Consider the following 18,742-nt stretch of genomic DNA (forward strand, 5'->3'; position numbering starts at 1 on the left):
AAAATGAATAGTAGCACTAATTCTCTACAAAGGAGGTTTTCTTGGTCAGTGGAATAGTATAAGTCACCCTCCACCCCAACCCTGCCAAGTGGGTGGTATGAATCCTGGTGTAAAATAATGAGCAAAATCTCAGAGACTAGGAATTCCAACAAATACTACGTACTGTTTCAGCTGAAACCAACTGTCCACCTCCTTCCTCCTGTCCTGTCTTTCTTCCAGACTATAGAAAAGCCTGTCCTTTTCTGAGGAAGAAATGAACTGGTATTAGGTACTAGGAGAAAAATTCAATATGTTATATCAGAGCAACTAGCATGGGCATAGCAACTCAAGCATGATGAAAATGAAAAGAAATGATGTGGCAACTAGACAAACACTGTCACAAAAACAACGAAAGAACCTAGCATGCAAAGACAGACCTAGAAGAAAAACATAAGGGAGGAATTTCTCTTCAGTTGCTCCAGACTGTAGAACTATACTGTTCAGTATAGTAACTACTGGTCATATGAGACTGTTTTCATTCAAATTAATATAGAAAATTCAGTTCTTCAGAACACTGGGCACATTTCAAGTGCTTAATAGCTACACATGGCTAATGGATACCATATTGGATAGTGCATACATTTTTGTCATCTCAGAAAATTCTTTTGGACAGTGCTGCTGTGGAACAAGTTAATAACATTGATTTGGTAAAATAAGACTCAAAGAGATGGTAAAGTAACAGAATGAGATGAAAAAGGAGATTGCAGAACTAAGGGCACAAATTGAAGATGAGTGAAACTAATAAATTAGAAGCAAGGAACAGAGTAGACTGCAAAAAATTAAATTATAGACATTAAAGGAAAGATTAAAAGTAATGTCAAACATAGATGTAAAAAGCTCTAAGAGACAAGCCATTAGTAAAGGAAAGACAGTCAAAGATGATCCTGGGACACAATGTGATAGAAAATACATTCAAAGAGAAATTTTCTGAAAAGACAGAATTGAATTGGTAGATTGAATGTATATACGACATTCTAGGAAATTTGGAACTTAAAGGATAAAGAATTCTTCAGGCAGAAAAAACATTATATTCAAGGGGAAAAGCCAGGCTTGCCTCAGTTTTTTACAGCAACATTTCATGTAATGTCTACAAAGTTCTGAGGGAAAGAAGTATGGTCCCAGAATAATTAACCAGCCCAAGATACTCCTCTAATGCAAAGGCAGCAGGTAGGTATTCTCAAATGTGAAAAAACTAAAATTTATCTTGAAGAAAACTGACAGAAAATCTCAGCCAATAAAGAGTAAATCAGAATTCAGGAATGGAGAAGCTTGACAAAAGAATTGATGATGAAAATTGAATCCATTTAAATGCAGAACTAATATTAAACATCTATATAAATTATGGTTACAGATCTAGATATGAATGTTATTACCTGGAAAAAATAAAAATAAGATAACAAAATATAGGCTGGAGAAAGAGGAGATTGGAGGAGGGAAGAGAATAATGTCTTCATGAATAGAAATCACCTAAAATTGAGACAGTTAAAAAATAAAAATGCGTAATGAGTACAACTGCTTTAAGTTTTGTACTTTTTCCTTTTAAGAGATATCTGTCGTAAAGAAATACTTGAAGTCCAAAAATTTCTTCAGCTTGATTTTCTTTTATTATTTTAAAGTATAGCTGTATTTAATGCTATTAATAATGGCATATGTAGCACGGTCTTATTCTTTTCTAAATTTCTTCTCTGTCATTCTATCTCCATTAGTACATATAAAGATATGTGTAAAGATCACTTACAATTTTTTTTTTTTTTTATAAAGATTTTATTGGGGAAGGGGAACAGGACTTTATTGGGGAACAGTGTGCACTTTCAGGACTTTTCTCCAAGTCAAGTTGTTGTCCTTTCAATCTTAGTTGTGGAGGGTTCTGTTCAGCTTCAAGTTGTTGTTCTTTCAGTCTTAGTTGTGGAGGGCTCAGCTCATCTTCAGGTCCAGTTGCCGTTGCTAGTTGCAGGGGGCACAGCCCACCATCCCTTGCGGGAGTCTAACCGGCAACCTTGTGGTTGAGAGGACACACTCCAACCAACTGAGCCATCCGGGAGCTCAGCAGCAGCTCAGCTCAAGGTGCCATGTTCAATTTTAGTTGCAGGGGGCGCTGCCCACCATCCGTTGTGGGAGTCGAGGAATTGAACTGGCAACCTTGTGGTTGAGAGCCCGCGCTCCAACCAACAACTGAGCCATCCGGGAGGCAGCTCAGCTCAAGGTGCCCTGTTCAATCTTAGTTGCAGGGGGCAGAGCCCATCATTCCTTGCGGGACTCGAGGAATTGAACTGGCAACCTTGTGGTTGGGAGCCCACTGGCCCATGTGGGAATTGAACCGGCAGCCTTTGGAGTTATGAGCACGGAGCTCTAACCGCCTGAGCCACCGGGCCGGCCCCCACTTACAATTTTAATGGTAATTCTGGTTAATTTTGAATTTGGAGTGAATTTTTAAAACCTTTTGTCTTTGTACATATCTGTATTGTTTGAGTTCTTTTTAACAATGGAGAGTTATTTTTCTAAAAGATAAACTCTATAGGGGGTGGCTGGTTAGCTCAGTTGATTAGAGCACGATGCTCATAACACCAGGGTTGCAGGTTCGATCCCCACATGGGCCAGTGTGAGCTGCGCCCTCCACAACTGGATTGAAACAACTACTTGACTTGGAGCTGATAGGTCCTGGAAAAAAACACTTAAAATAAATAAAAGTTAAAAAAAAAAGCTGTATAAACAAATATGCCAAGATGTTAACAGTAGTAAACTCTGGCTAGGAGGAGAAGTGTGTGTGATTGTAATTTTTTCCGTTCCATCTTCTTTTCAAAATTCTTCTGTTTGTTTTAAAATTTAAAATAAAAAAGCAAACAAAAATGCTGGAGGTTTTTTATTTTTTATTTTGCTGGAGTATTTTAGAGCAGATTGAAACAGATTTGGAGATGATAGTTGAACCAGATGATAGATGATAGATGGTAATGTGAACCAGAGCATAAGAATGCAACTTATTCAAATCTGAAAAGTGATGGTTTAGGAGTTGGTAATCCAGTTGTGGAAAGGATAACCCCTACAAATAATAATATTAATATGGAAATTCAAATACATGCATTTTCATGCTGTATTTAGGGGATGAAATATTTCTAAAACTCATTTTGTGCTGGGACCAAACACCTTACAAAAATTGTGCTGAGAATGATGTATATACTCATATAGCAGCATACCTAGGAAGCAGAGTGGTAATGGTATGATATTGTTTTCGGTATAAGGAATTATGCTGTATGTTGTATGAAATAGAGTAGATTTTTCATTTCCTGAGGATATCATGAACTGAAATCATAATTAGCAGTAATTTTTTTCTTTCTGTATTATTAAACTGGTTATCTAGTTGCAAAAAGCTGGAAACTTAAAATAAATGTGACTTATTGTTGGATTGAAAATTAGAAAAAAGTAATTTGGTGACAGTATAAACTTTCTAGTTCTAACTTTCTAAAGGGGAGGTGGGTACAATTATAGACTAAAAAAAGACTAAATGTAATACAGACGTAAATAGTTTAGTGACATAATGATACAGAAAATATTACTACTTTTCACTAGTTTTTGTCTCTCTCCCTGCCCCAAACTCTTTTCCAGACTCATCAACCTAAAGAAGATGGAGTTTATGTTTTTCAACCCCATAGTCAGCCAGTTAGCTGTCTTCACTTCTCACCAGCCAATCCGGCTCACATGCTATCACTGAGCTATGATGGCACGATACGCTGTGGAGATATTTCCAGCGCTGTTTTTGAGGAGGTAAATGTTAATGAGTTTACATGTTGACCTCATATGATATTCTGGATTCTTTATGAAATGCCACATGAATGATTATTATACCGGTCAGATTGGGTGAGGTGGTATACAATAGGGACTATTATTGCACTGCCTGCCTATGTCCCAAACCATCTATTACTACTTGTATGACCCCGGCAAGTTACTACTTCTTTGTGCCTCAGTGTCCTTAATTGTGAAATAGGATAGTACCTTATAGGGTTGGCATGAGGATTAAATGTAGATAATGAAGTAATGCCAATAAGGTACTTAGAATAGAGTCTGGCACATAATACGTGTTTTCTCTTGCTATTTTATTTTTGCAAAAAGCTTTTAAATAAAATAACTTGTATTTTTAAGCTTAAGACTTGTACTTACTTTTCATTCAGGAAAAAAATTGGAATATTATTATACTTTTGTTCATCATTCCTGGCCTTTTGTAGATATGAATTTTGTGGGGATGAGTCTTAGATGTGACAAAAAAGACTACAGAAAAATTCATCATTTAACAGTACTATATTATACTAAAACTTTTAGCCTGTAATACCGTGTTTCCCCGAAAATAAGACCTAGCTGGACAATCAGCTCTAATGCATCTTTGGAGCAAAAATTAATATAAAACCTGGTCTTTATTATAAACCGGGTATAATATATAATATAATATTTTATATTATAATATAATATGTTATAACAATATAATATATTATAACAATATAATATAATATAATGCTGGGTCTTATATTAATTTTTGCTCCAAAAGACGCATTAGAGCTGCTTGTCCGGCTAGGTCTTATTTTTCAGGGAAACACGGTAGAACCCAGAAACTACAGTTTTTTTCTAGTTTTCTAGTTTTCTAGTTTTTTCCTATTCTTCTAGCTAAGATTTATCATATCTGGTTTAGCTCAGCTGTTTTTATCTGGTGAAGTTAGAATGAAAACTGCCATTAGATGTCATATAATTATACTATGGCCAGAAATGGATAGAGCATCTTAGACCAAGTGTATTTGTAACCAAGTTTATTGTTGAAGATAAGGTCTTTTCCTCCACTCTAAACCCCTATTTAAGAACAGTTGAAAGGTCTTGGGCTCATACTCATGACTATACATCCTCCCAGAGACACTACCTAGATCACCAGACTACTTCTTGGAGGTGTTCTAACCAGTTTGTTCTCTGGTGGGGTAGACCACAAGCTTCCAAAGGCCTGAGGAATCCTCACAAAATTGGATCCCAGTGATTGTTTTAGTCTACTACTTAAATATCTACTATTTAATGTTTACAACAAACATACCATTTGAGGTGCATACCAATATCAGATTTTCTCAGTAAGAGAATTCTCACAAATCACTCTTTTTTTAATATGGGTTTTAATCTTTGTGAAACTTAGATGTAGATTTTCATCCTTTATCTTATTTTGAACGGTACTGTTAAAGTTTTTAGAGGTCCTCAGTATAAGGGCAGTTTATATGTGATAGACAATGAAGAGAACAGGTTACTCATCACTGGTTTCTTTGTAAATACTAATTGATGATCTAACTTTATACCTTATTTTTTTACATATGCCAGTACTCAAAATTAACACATGCTAATGTCTTTGTAGTTATTCTAATAGTCTATGTACAGATGATTCATAATTATTTTTAAAAGTTTTAAGATAATTATTTTAATAATTATAATATAATATATGACTTCTTTTGTTCTTCACTGAATTCCTAAAATAATCTTTTTTACAATTGAGGAGACCTTTTCTCCCTGATTGGAGCTAATAGTTTTTGGGTTTTCTTTTAAAAATGAAGATGTTTAAGTTTCTTTAGGTCTGTTTTTAACCATGTGAAAAAAGACTTTTGAAGACTGTTGACGTGTTACTGGTCAGACTTAATTTTCTAATTACTGACAATTAGAAGAAACAGTTTAGTTTTAGTATCTTTGCTTTTTTTTCTTTTAATTTTTATTTCTACCTTCTTAAAAATAGGTTTTTAAGAGCAACATTGATATTTCAAATCCTTATTGCAAATAGATGGGCTATTAATCATGGATTAAATGAGATAATTTTTGTGAAAAGGACCCTTTAATGGTAGCACTTTGGTTATTAGTGCATAACCTTGTAGTTATCTATGCAAGTCACATTCTGTTTTGTATTTGTTTATGTTCTTATAAGAAATTTGGAGATTGAAATAATTACAATCTAAGTTTAGAATATTTTCATCACCCCCAAAGAAACCCCTGACCATTAGTAGGTGCTCCCATCTTCCCCCTCCCCCCAGCCCTAGGCAACCACTAATCTATTTTCTGTCTCTATAGATTTGGCTGTTCTGGACATTTCATATAAATGGTATCATACAATTTGTACTCTTGTGACTGGCTTCTTAGCCAATGTTTGCAGTGTTCATGTTGTAGAATGTCATTCCTTTTTATGGCTGAATAATATTCCATTGTATGACTATACCAGATTTTACTTATCCATTCATTAGTTGGATGGTTTTCATTTTTTTACTATTGTGAATAATGCTTTCATGAACGTTCACAAGTTTTGTGTGGGCATATGCTTGATTTCTCTTGGATATATGCCTACAAGGAGAATTGCTGGGTCATATAGTAACTCTATATTGAAACATTTTGAGGAACTGCCAAATTGTTTTCCAAACTGGTTTTACCATTTTACACTTATCAGCAATCTGTCAGGGTTCTAATGTCCTTACATCCTTGCCAACACTTGTTATTGTTGGTGAGTATAGCCATCCTAGTGGGTATGAAGTGGTATCTCATTGTGGTTTTGATTTGTATTTCCCTAATGACTAATTATGCTAAGCATCTTTTCATCTGCTTATTGGCCATTTGTATTTCTTTAGAGAAATGTCTATTTGGATATTTTGCCCATTTTTTAATTGGGTTATCTATCTTTTTAGTATTGCGGTATAAGAGTTCATTAATTTTTTTAAGTCAGGTTGATTGAGATGTACGTTAGACGTATGGTAAAATTTAGGTATACAGTTATATGAGTTTTGGCAAATTCTATATACTTGTGTAACCACCACAATCAAGATAATAGAAAAATTCTATTACTTGAAAAAATTACCTTGTGACCCTTTGTAGTCAGTCCCCTCTCCTTTCCCATAGCCCCTGACAACCACTGATGTGATTACTGTGTCCCTATAATTTTGCCTGTTCCAGAATGTCAAGTAAATGCAGTCATTTAGTATGTAGCTTTTTGTGTTTGGTTTCTTTCACCTAGTATACGCTTATAATATTCATCCATGATATTGCATGTATCAATAATTTGTTCTTGATACTGGTGATTGAGCAATCACCGTGTGTTAGGTATTAACCTGAGTGTGTTTTTTTTTAATAGTATTAAGCTTTATAATAACACCTTATGAAATAGTAGGTAATATTATTCCCATTTAATAGTTGAAACAACTGAAGTAAAGAGGCTTATTAGCTTGCTCAAGGATGTTAATGGCAGGACTAGAATTTACACTTGGGTCTGTCTGACTCCAAAGTCCTTGCACTTAACCATTTTAATATACTGACTGAAAACTTCAAGTTTCATTGGTGTATACGGAGCTTTTTGGGTGAATGGTGGTTGGGATGCTACTGGCATATTAATTTGTTAATCTCAGTTTATAACAATACTTGTTAAATCTAAAAATGAGTGGTTCATTAATAAGAACTGTGGTCATTGTCTCTTAAGTACTGACACATTCTGTAACATTTATTTTTTCATACCTTATAGGTGTGAGCTCTGAACCCAAAGTGATAATATTGCGAATTATAAGTGATAAAAAATTATAACAAGAATACATGCTCATGATAAAGCATGTACATACAGTAAATAGGTTATATATAGTAAATCTGCCCTTCCCACATTCTTTCATCCTTGTATTTCTTGGGTATGTTTCCAGAAAGTACACTTTACTTACAAACATATAGATACAGATTTTTTTCTTTGCACTAATGGATTCATACTATATACATACTTTTTTGCAACTTGCTTTTTTCACTTACTAGTGTATCTTGGACAGTTAGTACAAATCTTCATTCTTTTTTGTATTGCACATTATTTCAAGGTAGAGATGTATCATTTATTAATAAATGTTGTCTTTATGGACATTTAAATTGCCTTTTATTGCTATTATAAGCAGTCTTGCAGCAGGCATATTTATATATATCTTAGTGAAATTGGGTATAAACATTAAATTTTTTTTTTTTTTTTAATTGTCTTTCTGTTCTCTATTTCATTTATTTCTGCTCTAATTTTTGTTATTTCCTTTCTTCTGCTGACCTTGGGTTTTACCTGTTCTTCTTTTTCTAGTTCTTTAAGGTGTAACATGAGGTTATTTATTTGGGAATTTTCTTGTTTCTTGAGATAGGCCTGTAATGAGATAAATTTCCCTCTTAAAACTGCTTTCGCTGCATCCCAAAAATTTTGGTAGGATGTATTTTCATTGTCATTTGTTTCTATGTATCTTTTGATCTCTCCTCTAATTTCTTCTTTGACCCAGTCCTTCTTTAAAAGTATGTTGTTTAGTCTCCATGTATTTGTGTTTTTTCCCGCTTTCTTTTTACAGTTGATATCCAATTTCAAAGCCTTGTGATCAGAGAATATGCATGGTATGATTTCAATCTTTTTAAATTTGTTGAGACTGATTTTATGTCCCAATATATGGTCTATCCTTGAGAATGTTCCATGTACACTAGAAAAGAATGTGTAGTCTGATGTTTTAGGATGAAGTGCTCTATAAATGTCAATTATGTCCATTTCCTCTAATGTGTCATTTAGGGCTACTATTTCGTTATTTATTTTCTGTTTGGATGATCTATCCATAGCTGTCAATGATGTATTTAAGTCCCCTAGTATAATTGTGTTTTGGTCAATTTCTCCCTTTAGTTCTGTTAGTAGTTGCTTGGTGTATTTCGGTGCTCCCTGACTGGGGGCATAAATATTGATGACTGTTATGTCTTCTTGTTTTACAGTCCCCTTCACCATTATGAAATGTCCATCTTTGTCTCTTGTTATCTTTTTCACCTTGAAGTCTGTTTCATCTGATATCATTATGGCTACACCTGATTTTCTCTGGGCACCATTTGCTTGGAGTGTCAATTTCCACCCTTTCACTTTGAGTCTATGCTTGTCCTTGTAGCTGAGATGTGTCTCTTGGAGACAGCATATGGTTGGGTTTAGTTTTTTGATCCAATCTGCTACTCTGTGCCTTTTTATTGGTGAGTTCAGGCCATTTACATTTAGGGTGATTATTGATATGTGAGGATTTCCTGTCATTCTATCTTTAGTTTTCTGGTAAGGCTGTGTCTCCATTGTTTCTTTGCCTTTTTGTTGTTGTCTATTATTTCTGTGTGGTGGTATTCTATGATGTTTCCCTCTGTTTCTTCTTTTATTTCAGTATATATTTCAGTTCTGGATTTTTTTTGAGTGGTTACCATTAAGTTTATGTAAAAGTAAGTTTGATATTTAGAGTATTCCATTTTCTTCAGCACGCTTACTTTCTCCATTCCCATATTCCGGTTCAGGCCTTTATTCTCCCCCTTTTTGAGTTTTGGTTGCCACAAATTGTCCCTGTTGATGGTGGTCGAATAGCCTCCTTTAGTATTTCTTGTAGTGCAGGTCGTGTATTAGAAAATTCCCTCAGCTTCTGTATGTCTGGAAAGGTCTTTATTCCTCCTTCATATCTAAAGGATATCTTTGCTGGATATATTATTCTTGGCTCATGATTTCTCTCTTTCAATAGTTTGAATATTTGGTTCCACTCCCTCCTGGCTTGTAGAGTTTCTGCTGAAAAATCTGATGATAATCTAATGGGCTTTCCTTTGTAAGTTACCGTCTTCTTTTCCCTGGCTGCCTTGAGGATTCTTTCTTTGTCGTTGATTTTAGACAGCTTCAGTACAATGTGCCTTGGAGAAGGCCTGTTGGGATTGAGGTAACTAGGTGTTCTATTTGCTTCTTGGATTCGAGGGTCCAGTTCTGTCCACAAATTTGGGAAGTTCTCATCGACAATTTGTTTGAATATATTCTCTGTTCCCTTCTCTCTTTCTTCTCCTTCTGGTATGCCCATTATTCTTATATTGCTCTTTCTGATGGAGTCAGAAAGTTCTTGTAGAGTTCTTTCATTTCTTTTAAGTCTCAAGTCTCTTTCTTCTTCTATCTGTGTCATTTCCAGGTTTCTATCTTCGATGTCACTGATTCTTTCCTCCATCTGGTCAACTCTACTACCTAAGCTGGTTATTTCATTCTTAATTTCTTCTATTGAGTTCTTAATCTCCAGAAATTCTATTTGGTTCTTTTTTAAAATTTCAATCTCTTTCGTAAAATGCTCATACTGTTCTTTAATTGAGTTTCTGAGTTCATTTAACTGCCTATCTGTGTTTTCTTGTATCTCGTTGAGTTTTTTCAGAACTGCAGCCTTGAATTCTCTGTCATTTAAGTCACATATTTCTGTATCTTTAAGTGCCTTTTCTGGAGATTTTTCACTTTCTTTCTGAGCTATCTTGTTGCCTTGGTTACTCATGGCGATTACTGGTTTACTATTTCTCTTCCTAGACATCTACAGGAGTGACTTCTGCAACAAGTTGATAGGAAGAGGTCTTTCTTTTGTTCAGCAGTTCTGTTTACTCCTGCAGGGATCCGCCCAGATAGGTGGGACCAGGGGCGGGGTGAGCTGTGAGAGGTGGCCCAGAGCAATGGCGGCGACCACCACCACAGCCGGTCCTGCTTCCACAGCTCTCTTCCCTTTGCCGGAACTAGTTGGGCTGTGGATTTGTGTTTGTGGGCCACAGTTCTCAAATATAGCAAATTTTCTGTTGTTTTGATCTGACACCGCTACTGTTTCGCTTCTAGCACCGGGCAGGTGGGGGCGGGGCGAGCTCTGGGAGGGGAGGGAGGGGGCGGCTAGTCTCAGTGCCTAAGGCTCCGTTCTCTGCTCGGCAGTGCGGGCTTAAACCACCGTTTTCAGCCTTTTTCCCTCAGTCTTTTCTCCGAGGTCTCTGCCGTGAGCGTTGGGTTCGGCCGTGTTATATGCTGCCCCCTCAGCCCTGTGGAGCCCTGGCGGAGCCCTAGCAGTCCGATCTCCCGCAGCTGCGGTAGTTCCGGGAAGCAGCGAGCTCGGCGCACTGAGCTGGGTCTGAGTCCTGCGCCCGCGGAGCTGCGTCTCCGCTCACTTCTCACTTTCCTCCTCCCCCCGCTCGCGCGCGCGAATCTCCCACCTGTAGGTGATTTCAGTTGGTAGTGGGCCTCTTCGTCTTGCCTGTCTGCTGTGCAGGGAGTCCTTTGTGGAGTTTTTGTTGTTCGATTCTTTGTAAATTCCAGGGGAGCTTTACAGAGGCTCACCTCACTCCGCCATTTTTCCGGAAGTCTCTAAATTTTTCGATAGGTGTATCCTGCTCAGCTGTCAAAAATTTGTATCTCTTTACACTTCCACCAAGAGTTCGTCAGTATTCAGCCATGTATCTTGGACTTTATTGGCAAAACTCCTTGGTGTATATTAGGGTATTTCATTTGGGTAGAATTCAGATTCAGTCCATTTCCTAGTAAGTTTCACAGGGGAACTCTGCAACTGAGGTTTGTTGGATTTAAGAGATTTGGGATGTAGCCCTGGCATTTGAATGTGAGTCACAGCTGATCAGTGCCTTAGTTTCCAGCTCTGTAAATGGGGATGATCATTTTCCCCTGTGCTTCCTGTGGGGATATTGGGAGGATAAATGAGGTTATTTGGGTAAAGTGTTTCATAACTCTTTTATCAAAGAATTTATGTATTGGCTTTCTTTAAAAGAAGAATTATATAAGTTGATTATTACTTATATCCTTAGGTGTATAGAAATGAAAGAAGTGGCCTTTCCTCCTTTGACTTCTTGGCAGAGGATGCCTCAACTTTCATAGTAGGACACTGGGATGGAAGTATATCACTGGTGGATAGACGGACACCTGGAACTTCTTATGAGAAACTTATCAGTTCTTCTTTGAGAAAAATAAGAACTGTTCATGTCCACCCAGTACAGAGACAATATTTTATCACTGCAGGATGTAGGTATGTTCTTCATAACATTTCATGATTTAAGCCTTTTAATATGAGGAATAATGTTTTAGTTTGGTTGTTAGGCATCTGACTTTTGTAATACCCACAGCCAAATAATTTTCCTTTCTATACAGACAAGTTTTTTCTTGAGTGTGTTTTTTTTTTAATGAGAAATTCTTTTGGATTTAATAAATAGTGAAACTATTGAAACAAATACACAGTTTTGTTTTTTCCTTGGCATCATATGCATTTACTTCTAGTCTTTCGAGAAGAAAACTTGTAAAAAAAAATAAATAAAACAAGTTATATGTGACCTATAACTTGTTGGTCCGTGTTAATTTTTTTCTTGGAGAGATTGGCAAGCCAACTAGAATTTTGTCTCTCTCTACCCACTGGTTACATTGTTATGCTATGATTTTGGAAGTTTTCTAATGTTTTTTTATCTACACCTGTATTTGTAAAATTAATACAGAAGATTAGAGGGGTCTGTCTTAATTGTTATGCAGTGTAGTGAGTATTTGAGTGTAATTTATGTTCCGTGCTATTCTAGAGGCTCACTGCATGCACTGTGGTAACACTGAGAATTATTTCTCCCCTTACAGGGACACTCATATTTATGACACAAGGCGCCTGACTCCCAGTGGAAGCCAGCCTTTGATTTCCTTGACTGAACACACAAAGAGCATCGCTTCTGCTTATTTTTCACCTCTTACTGGTAACAGAATAGTGACCACATGTGCTGATTGTAAGCTAAGGTAAATCGGGAAGACAGAGACACGTTGTTAGGGAATCTAAAGCGTCTGTAGCTACTATGTCAGAAAAACAGTAGTTTTGTTTACTGCTGCGACCTGTTCAGTCACTAGTGTTGTTTTGTAGCTATATCTAGGTTACCAATGATCAATGACTTGTGTTTAATGGCTTTAATGGCTTTTTAGCAGTTTTTTTGTCTGGAAATTTCCTTGAGATTGACGAGGAAGGTCTGTAGCTACCCTGGGGAATGGATGTCAGATTTCCCTTTCATCACTGAATAATCCCAGGAATCCCAATGAAAGCAGGCTTGTGATATATGGAAGAGAAATAATTATAGCACAGGGAGAAGCTCTTGCTTTGGGAATAGTACTCTACAGGTGAAATGCTGAATGGAAGTTGCAGAGCCCTAGGCTATGGGCATGCAGAAAAGACAGCAAAAATTTGGCTTCTATACAAACTACTGGATATAGTTTTATGGTTTCAGCTTTGATATCTTTCTTTAGCTACTTGCTAAAAGTGGGTTTAAAAATGTAATATAAAGCAATAGAACCAAAAATAGAAAATAATGCCAATAAAAAATGATGTGGGAATGTTAATGCAACCACAGTGGAAAATGGTTTCATTCTCTTGAAGGATCCCTGATTTTGCTTAACATTGCAAGCATTTCTTGATTTGTGAGAGTTTTACCTTAAGTAATTTTGGAATTCATTTATTATTTATTCAACAGATATCTGTTGAAGGTACACTGTGAGCCAAGCTCTAGAAAGGCACCTAATTTAGACCCATCTATTGGGAAGAGCGTAGTCTGCATTGTGACAGGTGCCCACTTAATTGCTAGTAAAGTCTGTGAGCATTATCAGGAAGTCCATTAAGAGATTGAGTCACCAGGCAGTGGCAGCCCAGTGTCCCCTTTCTACCCACACAGTATCCTTTGTCTCAAGAGCTGCCTGTTTGTCCCATTCCTGTTCTTTTGCACTGCCGTGTTTACTCTTGTTATATTAGCTGTTAGAGATTTGGCTTTCTAGTAATCTAATTAGGCAGTAAGCTCCAGTGTGTAGAAACTGCACTGGAATAGCTAGGTACAAGGAGATGGGGAAAGTGTTAGTTTCTTTCTGCCAAGGTACCTTCTGGACTCCTCCAGCTGCCCCACAAGAACTCCTCCTCTTGGTTGCTGGCCAGCCTTAGTCTCGCCAGCACCTGGAAATGATACTACCAGGCCTCAACTAATGAGTCTCATGGGGAAATTGCTCTTGATATGTGTATGTACTTTTAGGTTATTTGTGCATTTTCAGACCACACCCCTTATGTGTAACATGTATTATTGTGAATCTGAAGATAGTTTTAGAATCCAGATTATTACTTTAGAATGTACCTTTTAAGTTTGGAGTAATAGTGTTTAAGTAAATTATTTCTACACTGAACTATAAGCGCTGAATTTTATAATATTCCTTGTAACTTATTAAATATTAGCTGAAGTTTATTAGAGCCTGATTTTATATATTTTAAAATAACAATATTTCATATCATGAACCAATAAAAATCTTGTTGAAAACACTTATTTCAGAAAATTTGCAAGAAATAAAGACAGTATTACTTTTTCTTCTTTATTTTGCAGATTCTTTGACAGCAGCTGTATATCCTCTCAGATTCCTCTCCTCACTACCATCAGGTAGGTTTCCATATGCCGAATAATACCCGCGCTGGATTACTATGAGCTGTTTGTTGGAATACATACATAAGACACCTGATTGTCAAAGAGATGTAATAGGTCTGATTTTTGTATTACATTGTTTAAGTGTCCCAGGTTGCTAGTTCCTATCCTATCCAGGGTTCTTGTTTCCAGGTTCCTTGTTTCTATAAAGAGGTTCAATCTCTTTTAGTCAGGAGCTATTCTTTGCAGCTGGGTGGTTATTTTTGGATAAGGTGAATGACTCTATTCCAACCTAAATTGCTCCTGTTATCTTATTAAAGAAGACTATAACTACTCACCTGGCTAGCTAGGTGAAGCTCTGTGCCTGTTCTGGGTTTCCCTACCCTCCTACTTACTTTATTTCTTTGGTTACCCTCTTTTTACATTTACCTTTTTTTTTACACTTGTAACTATTTATTATTTTCAGGTGTACAAAACAATGCAGTGGTTTGACATTTCACCCCTCACAAAGTGATAATCCTCCTCCCCCATTCATTCACTTTTAATGTATGTATTTTACATCAAACTTTACTCAGTGCCTTCATCCTAGACATCCCTCTTTATCCATATTTATGAAGTTGGGGACAGGGTATGTAATACACGTTGATTGTTGTTTCATGAGTTTTATAGTTTATAGAAGCTATATTTAAGCTACATCAAGTATGTTTGTTTTCTTTTTCACAAATTTCCCCATTTAATTTCCTTTCCAAACTTTATTCTAGTTCATTAGTTTCTAATATGTGTTTTAAAAAATTTATGGTGACGATTCTGGGGTCAGTACAAATTTTCATTAAAGATAGTGTCATTGAGTGGCAGTGGAAAATGTGGTTCTCCGTAATCTGTACTTCTTTAGTAAGAAAGGATTGTTAATGATATTAAGGTATAGAGAATAAAAGGGCAGTATGTTTCTTTTTGCTTTGGAGAGCTTTAAAAGAGCCCCAAATGTGTTTTTCTAACTTTAATTTTGTTTTTAGTTGTGGTTATAAACACATAACATTAAATTTACCATCTTAACCATTTTTAAATGTATAGTTAAATAGTGTTAGTTATATTCGCATTGTTGCGCAATAGATTTCTAGAACTTTTTCGTCTTGCAAAACTGAAAGTATGTGCATTAAACGTAATTCTTCCTTTCTCCTCTCTCAGACCTTGGCAACCATCGTTCTACTTTCCATATCTATAATTTTGACTGCTTAGGTACTTCATATGTTATTTGTCATATTGTGACTGGCTTATTTTACTTAGCATAATGTCCTTTATGTTCATCCTTGTTCTAGCATGTGACAGTATCTCCTTTTTAAAGGCTGCATAATATTCCATGTATGTCTATGCCTCATTTTCTTTATTCATCTGTCATTGTACATTTGGGTTGGTTCTTCCTCTTGGCTATTATGAAAAATGTTGCAGTGAATAAGGGTGTACAAATATCTCTTCAAGATCCTAATTTGAATTATTTTGGATAGATACCAGAAGGCGGATTTTGATGGATCAATCATATGGTAGTTATATTTTTATATTCTTATATAATTACCATTATATTTTTCATTTTTTGAGGAACTTCCATACTATTTTTCCACAGTGGCCACATCACTTTACATTCCCACCAAAAGTGGATCTGGGTTCTAATTTCTATATTCATCAACACTTGTTTTCTTCTGTTTGTGATTATCCTAATGGTTGTGAGGTAATATCTCATTGTAGTTTTGATTTTCATTTCTCTAATAATTATTGATGTTGAAAATCTTCTCAGGTGCTTTTGGCCATTTGTATATCTTCTTTGGAGTATTAATTGTCCAAGTCTTTTGCCCATTTATGAATTCGGTCATTTTTTTGTTGTTGAGTTGCAGGAATTCCTTACATATTCAGCATATTAAGCCCTTATCGAACACATGAGTTGCAAATATTTATCATTCTGTAAGTTGTTTTTTTACTTAGGTGTTTGTTTCCTTTGATGCAATGAGTTAAGTTTGATATAGTCCTATTTGTCTATTTTCACTTTTGTTGCCTGTGCTTTTGGTGTCACACCCAATAAATCATTGCCAAATCCAATGCCTAAAGCTTTCCCCGTTTTCTTTTTTCAGGAGTTTTATAGTTTCAGGTCTTATGTTTACGTCTTTAATCCAGTTTCAGTTGATTTTTGTATATGGTGTAAGGTTACTGTCCAGTCTCATTCTTTTGCATGTGGATATCCAGTTTTCCCAGCACCATTTGTTGAAGACATTGTCCTTTCCCCATTGTGTGGTCTTGGCAGTCTTGTCAGCGATCATTTGACCATATACATGAGGGTTTATTTCTGGGCTTCCTATTCTTTTCCATTGGTCTGTATGTCTATCTTTATGCCAGTACCACACTGTCTTGATTATTGTTGCTTTGTGTAATTGTATGTTTTGAAATCAGGAAGTGTGAGGCCACCAACTTTGTTCTTTTTTTAAAAGATTGTTTTGGCTATTCATGGTTCTTTGAGCTTCCATATCAATTTTAGGATATTTTGGTTTCTATTTCTGCAAAAAATGCCATTGAGGTTTTGATAGGGATTGGTCATTGTTAGTATGTAGAAATGCAACTGGTTTTTGTGTGATTTTATATTCTTCAACTTTGCTAAAATCATTTTAGTTTTAAGTTTTTGGGTTTTTTTTGGTGGAATCTTCAGGCTTTTCTACATATAAGATCATATGCAAAAAGAGATAATTTTACTTCTTCCTTTCCAATTTGGATGGATGCCTTTTATTTCTTTTTCTTGTCTAATTGACTAATTGTCATTTGACTGCTCAGAATGTGTCCCCCTTATCAAATGCTGGTTGGTTTAATGGTGACGCCTCATATGCAGGATCTGGTACCTGTGTAGTTGTGAACAACCTGGAAACTAGGCAGATCAGTGTCTCTAGTCCTACCCAGTTTTGTAGTCCTACTGGATTTCCAGTACTCTGTTGAGCAGTGGTGAGAGTGGGCATTCTTGCCTTTTTCCTGATCTTAGAGGGAAAGCTTTCAATCTTTCACCATTGAGTGTGACAGTAGCTGTGGGCTTATCATGTATGGCCTTTATTATGTCGAGATAGTTTCCTTCTATACCTAGTTTGTTGAGAATTTTTATCATGAAAGGTTATTGAATTTTGTCATGATTTTTTCTGCATCAATTGAGATGATCATATGATTTTTGTCCTTCATGCTATTAATGTGGTATATTACATTGAGTACTATATGTTGAACTGTCCTTGCTTTCCACGTATAAATTGACTTTGTCATGGTGTACAATCCTTTTAATGTGCTGTTGAATTCACTTAGCTAGTATTTTGTTGATGATTTTTGCATCAATATTTATCCGAGATATTAGTCTGTAGTTTTCTTGTAGAGTTCTTGTCTGGCTTTGGTGTCAGGGTGTAGGACTTGCCTCAGAATGAGTTTGGAAGTATTCTTTCCAGTTCTTTGAAAGAGTTTGAGAACCACTGGTGTTAATTATAATTTAGTGTTTGTTATGATTCTCTAGTGAAGTCACCTGATCCTGGGCATTTCTTTGTTGGAAGGTTTTAATCCCCTTACTAGTTATAGGTCTGTTTTCTGCTTCTTTATGTTTCAGTCATAGTAAGTTGTGTGTTTCTGGGAATTTATCCATTTCTTCTAGGTTATCCAATTTGTTGGCATATAATTGTTCATAGTATTCTCTTATAATCCTTTTTATTTCTGTGACATCAGTTGTAATGTCCCCTCTTTCATTTCTGATTTTAGTTATATGTGTTTTCTGTCTTCTTTCCTTAATCTAGCTAAGGGTTTGTCAATTTTGTTGATCTTTTAAAAAAATCAACTCCTAATTATTTCCTATTGGTTTTCTATTTCATTTATCTCTGCTTTAATCTTTGTTTCCTTCCTTCTGCTAACTTTTAATTTGTTCTTTTCCTTTAGGTGTATGTAGGTTGTTGATTTTGAAATCTTTCTTCTTTTGTAGTGTGTTTACCACTATAAACTTTCCTGTTAGTATTGCTTTCACAACATCCCATAAATTTTGGTATGTTGTTTTCGTTTTCATTTGCCTTCAGACATTTTCTGATCCCTTGTGATTTTTATCTTTGAGCCCCAAGTAATATATTTTACTTCAAAGTTGTATGGAAATATAAAATGATTTTGGGGTTTGGTTATCTGGGGAATACAAATACAGGAAATAGCAGCTGTTGTTAAAACAGTCATAACGTAGATTATATACAAAGGTCTGACAATTACGTTCATGAACTTGTTGCAACGATGTTGCTAACCGTTTTTGATATCAGAGGGATTATTTATGATGAATTTGTACCAACTGGACAAAGAGTTAACCATGTTTACTATTTGGAAGTGCTGAAAAGGCTGTGTGAAAAAGTTAGATGACCTGAACTTTTTGCCAACAATTCATGGCTCTTGCATCACGACAATGCACTAGTCACACGATACTGTCTGTGAGGGAGTTTTAGCCAGTAAACAAATAACTGTGTTGGAACAC

The 18,742-nt window shown here is 35.9% G+C and overlaps 1 protein-coding gene across 1 annotated transcript in view; it reads left to right on the plus strand.

Annotated features, from left to right (window-relative positions):
* Positions 1–18,742, plus strand: part of WDR76 (WD repeat domain 76) — a 42,797-nt gene that overhangs the window by 19,725 nt on the left and 4,330 nt on the right. Inside the window, exons 9-12 of the mRNA XM_019725563.3 lie at positions 3,640–3,798; positions 11,629–11,846; positions 12,437–12,589; positions 14,200–14,253. Coding sequence (XP_019581122.2) covers positions 3,640–3,798; positions 11,629–11,846; positions 12,437–12,589; positions 14,200–14,253 — 584 coding nt within the window. The remainder of the gene's footprint in view (positions 1–3,639; positions 3,799–11,628; positions 11,847–12,436; positions 12,590–14,199; positions 14,254–18,742) is intronic.

This window comes from Rhinolophus sinicus, chromosome 3 (genome assembly GCF_057876585.1).
Source record: "Rhinolophus sinicus isolate RSI-liver-muscle chromosome 3, RSI-T2T, whole genome shotgun sequence".
Classification (NCBI taxonomy): Eukaryota; Metazoa; Chordata; class Mammalia; order Chiroptera; family Rhinolophidae; genus Rhinolophus; species Rhinolophus sinicus.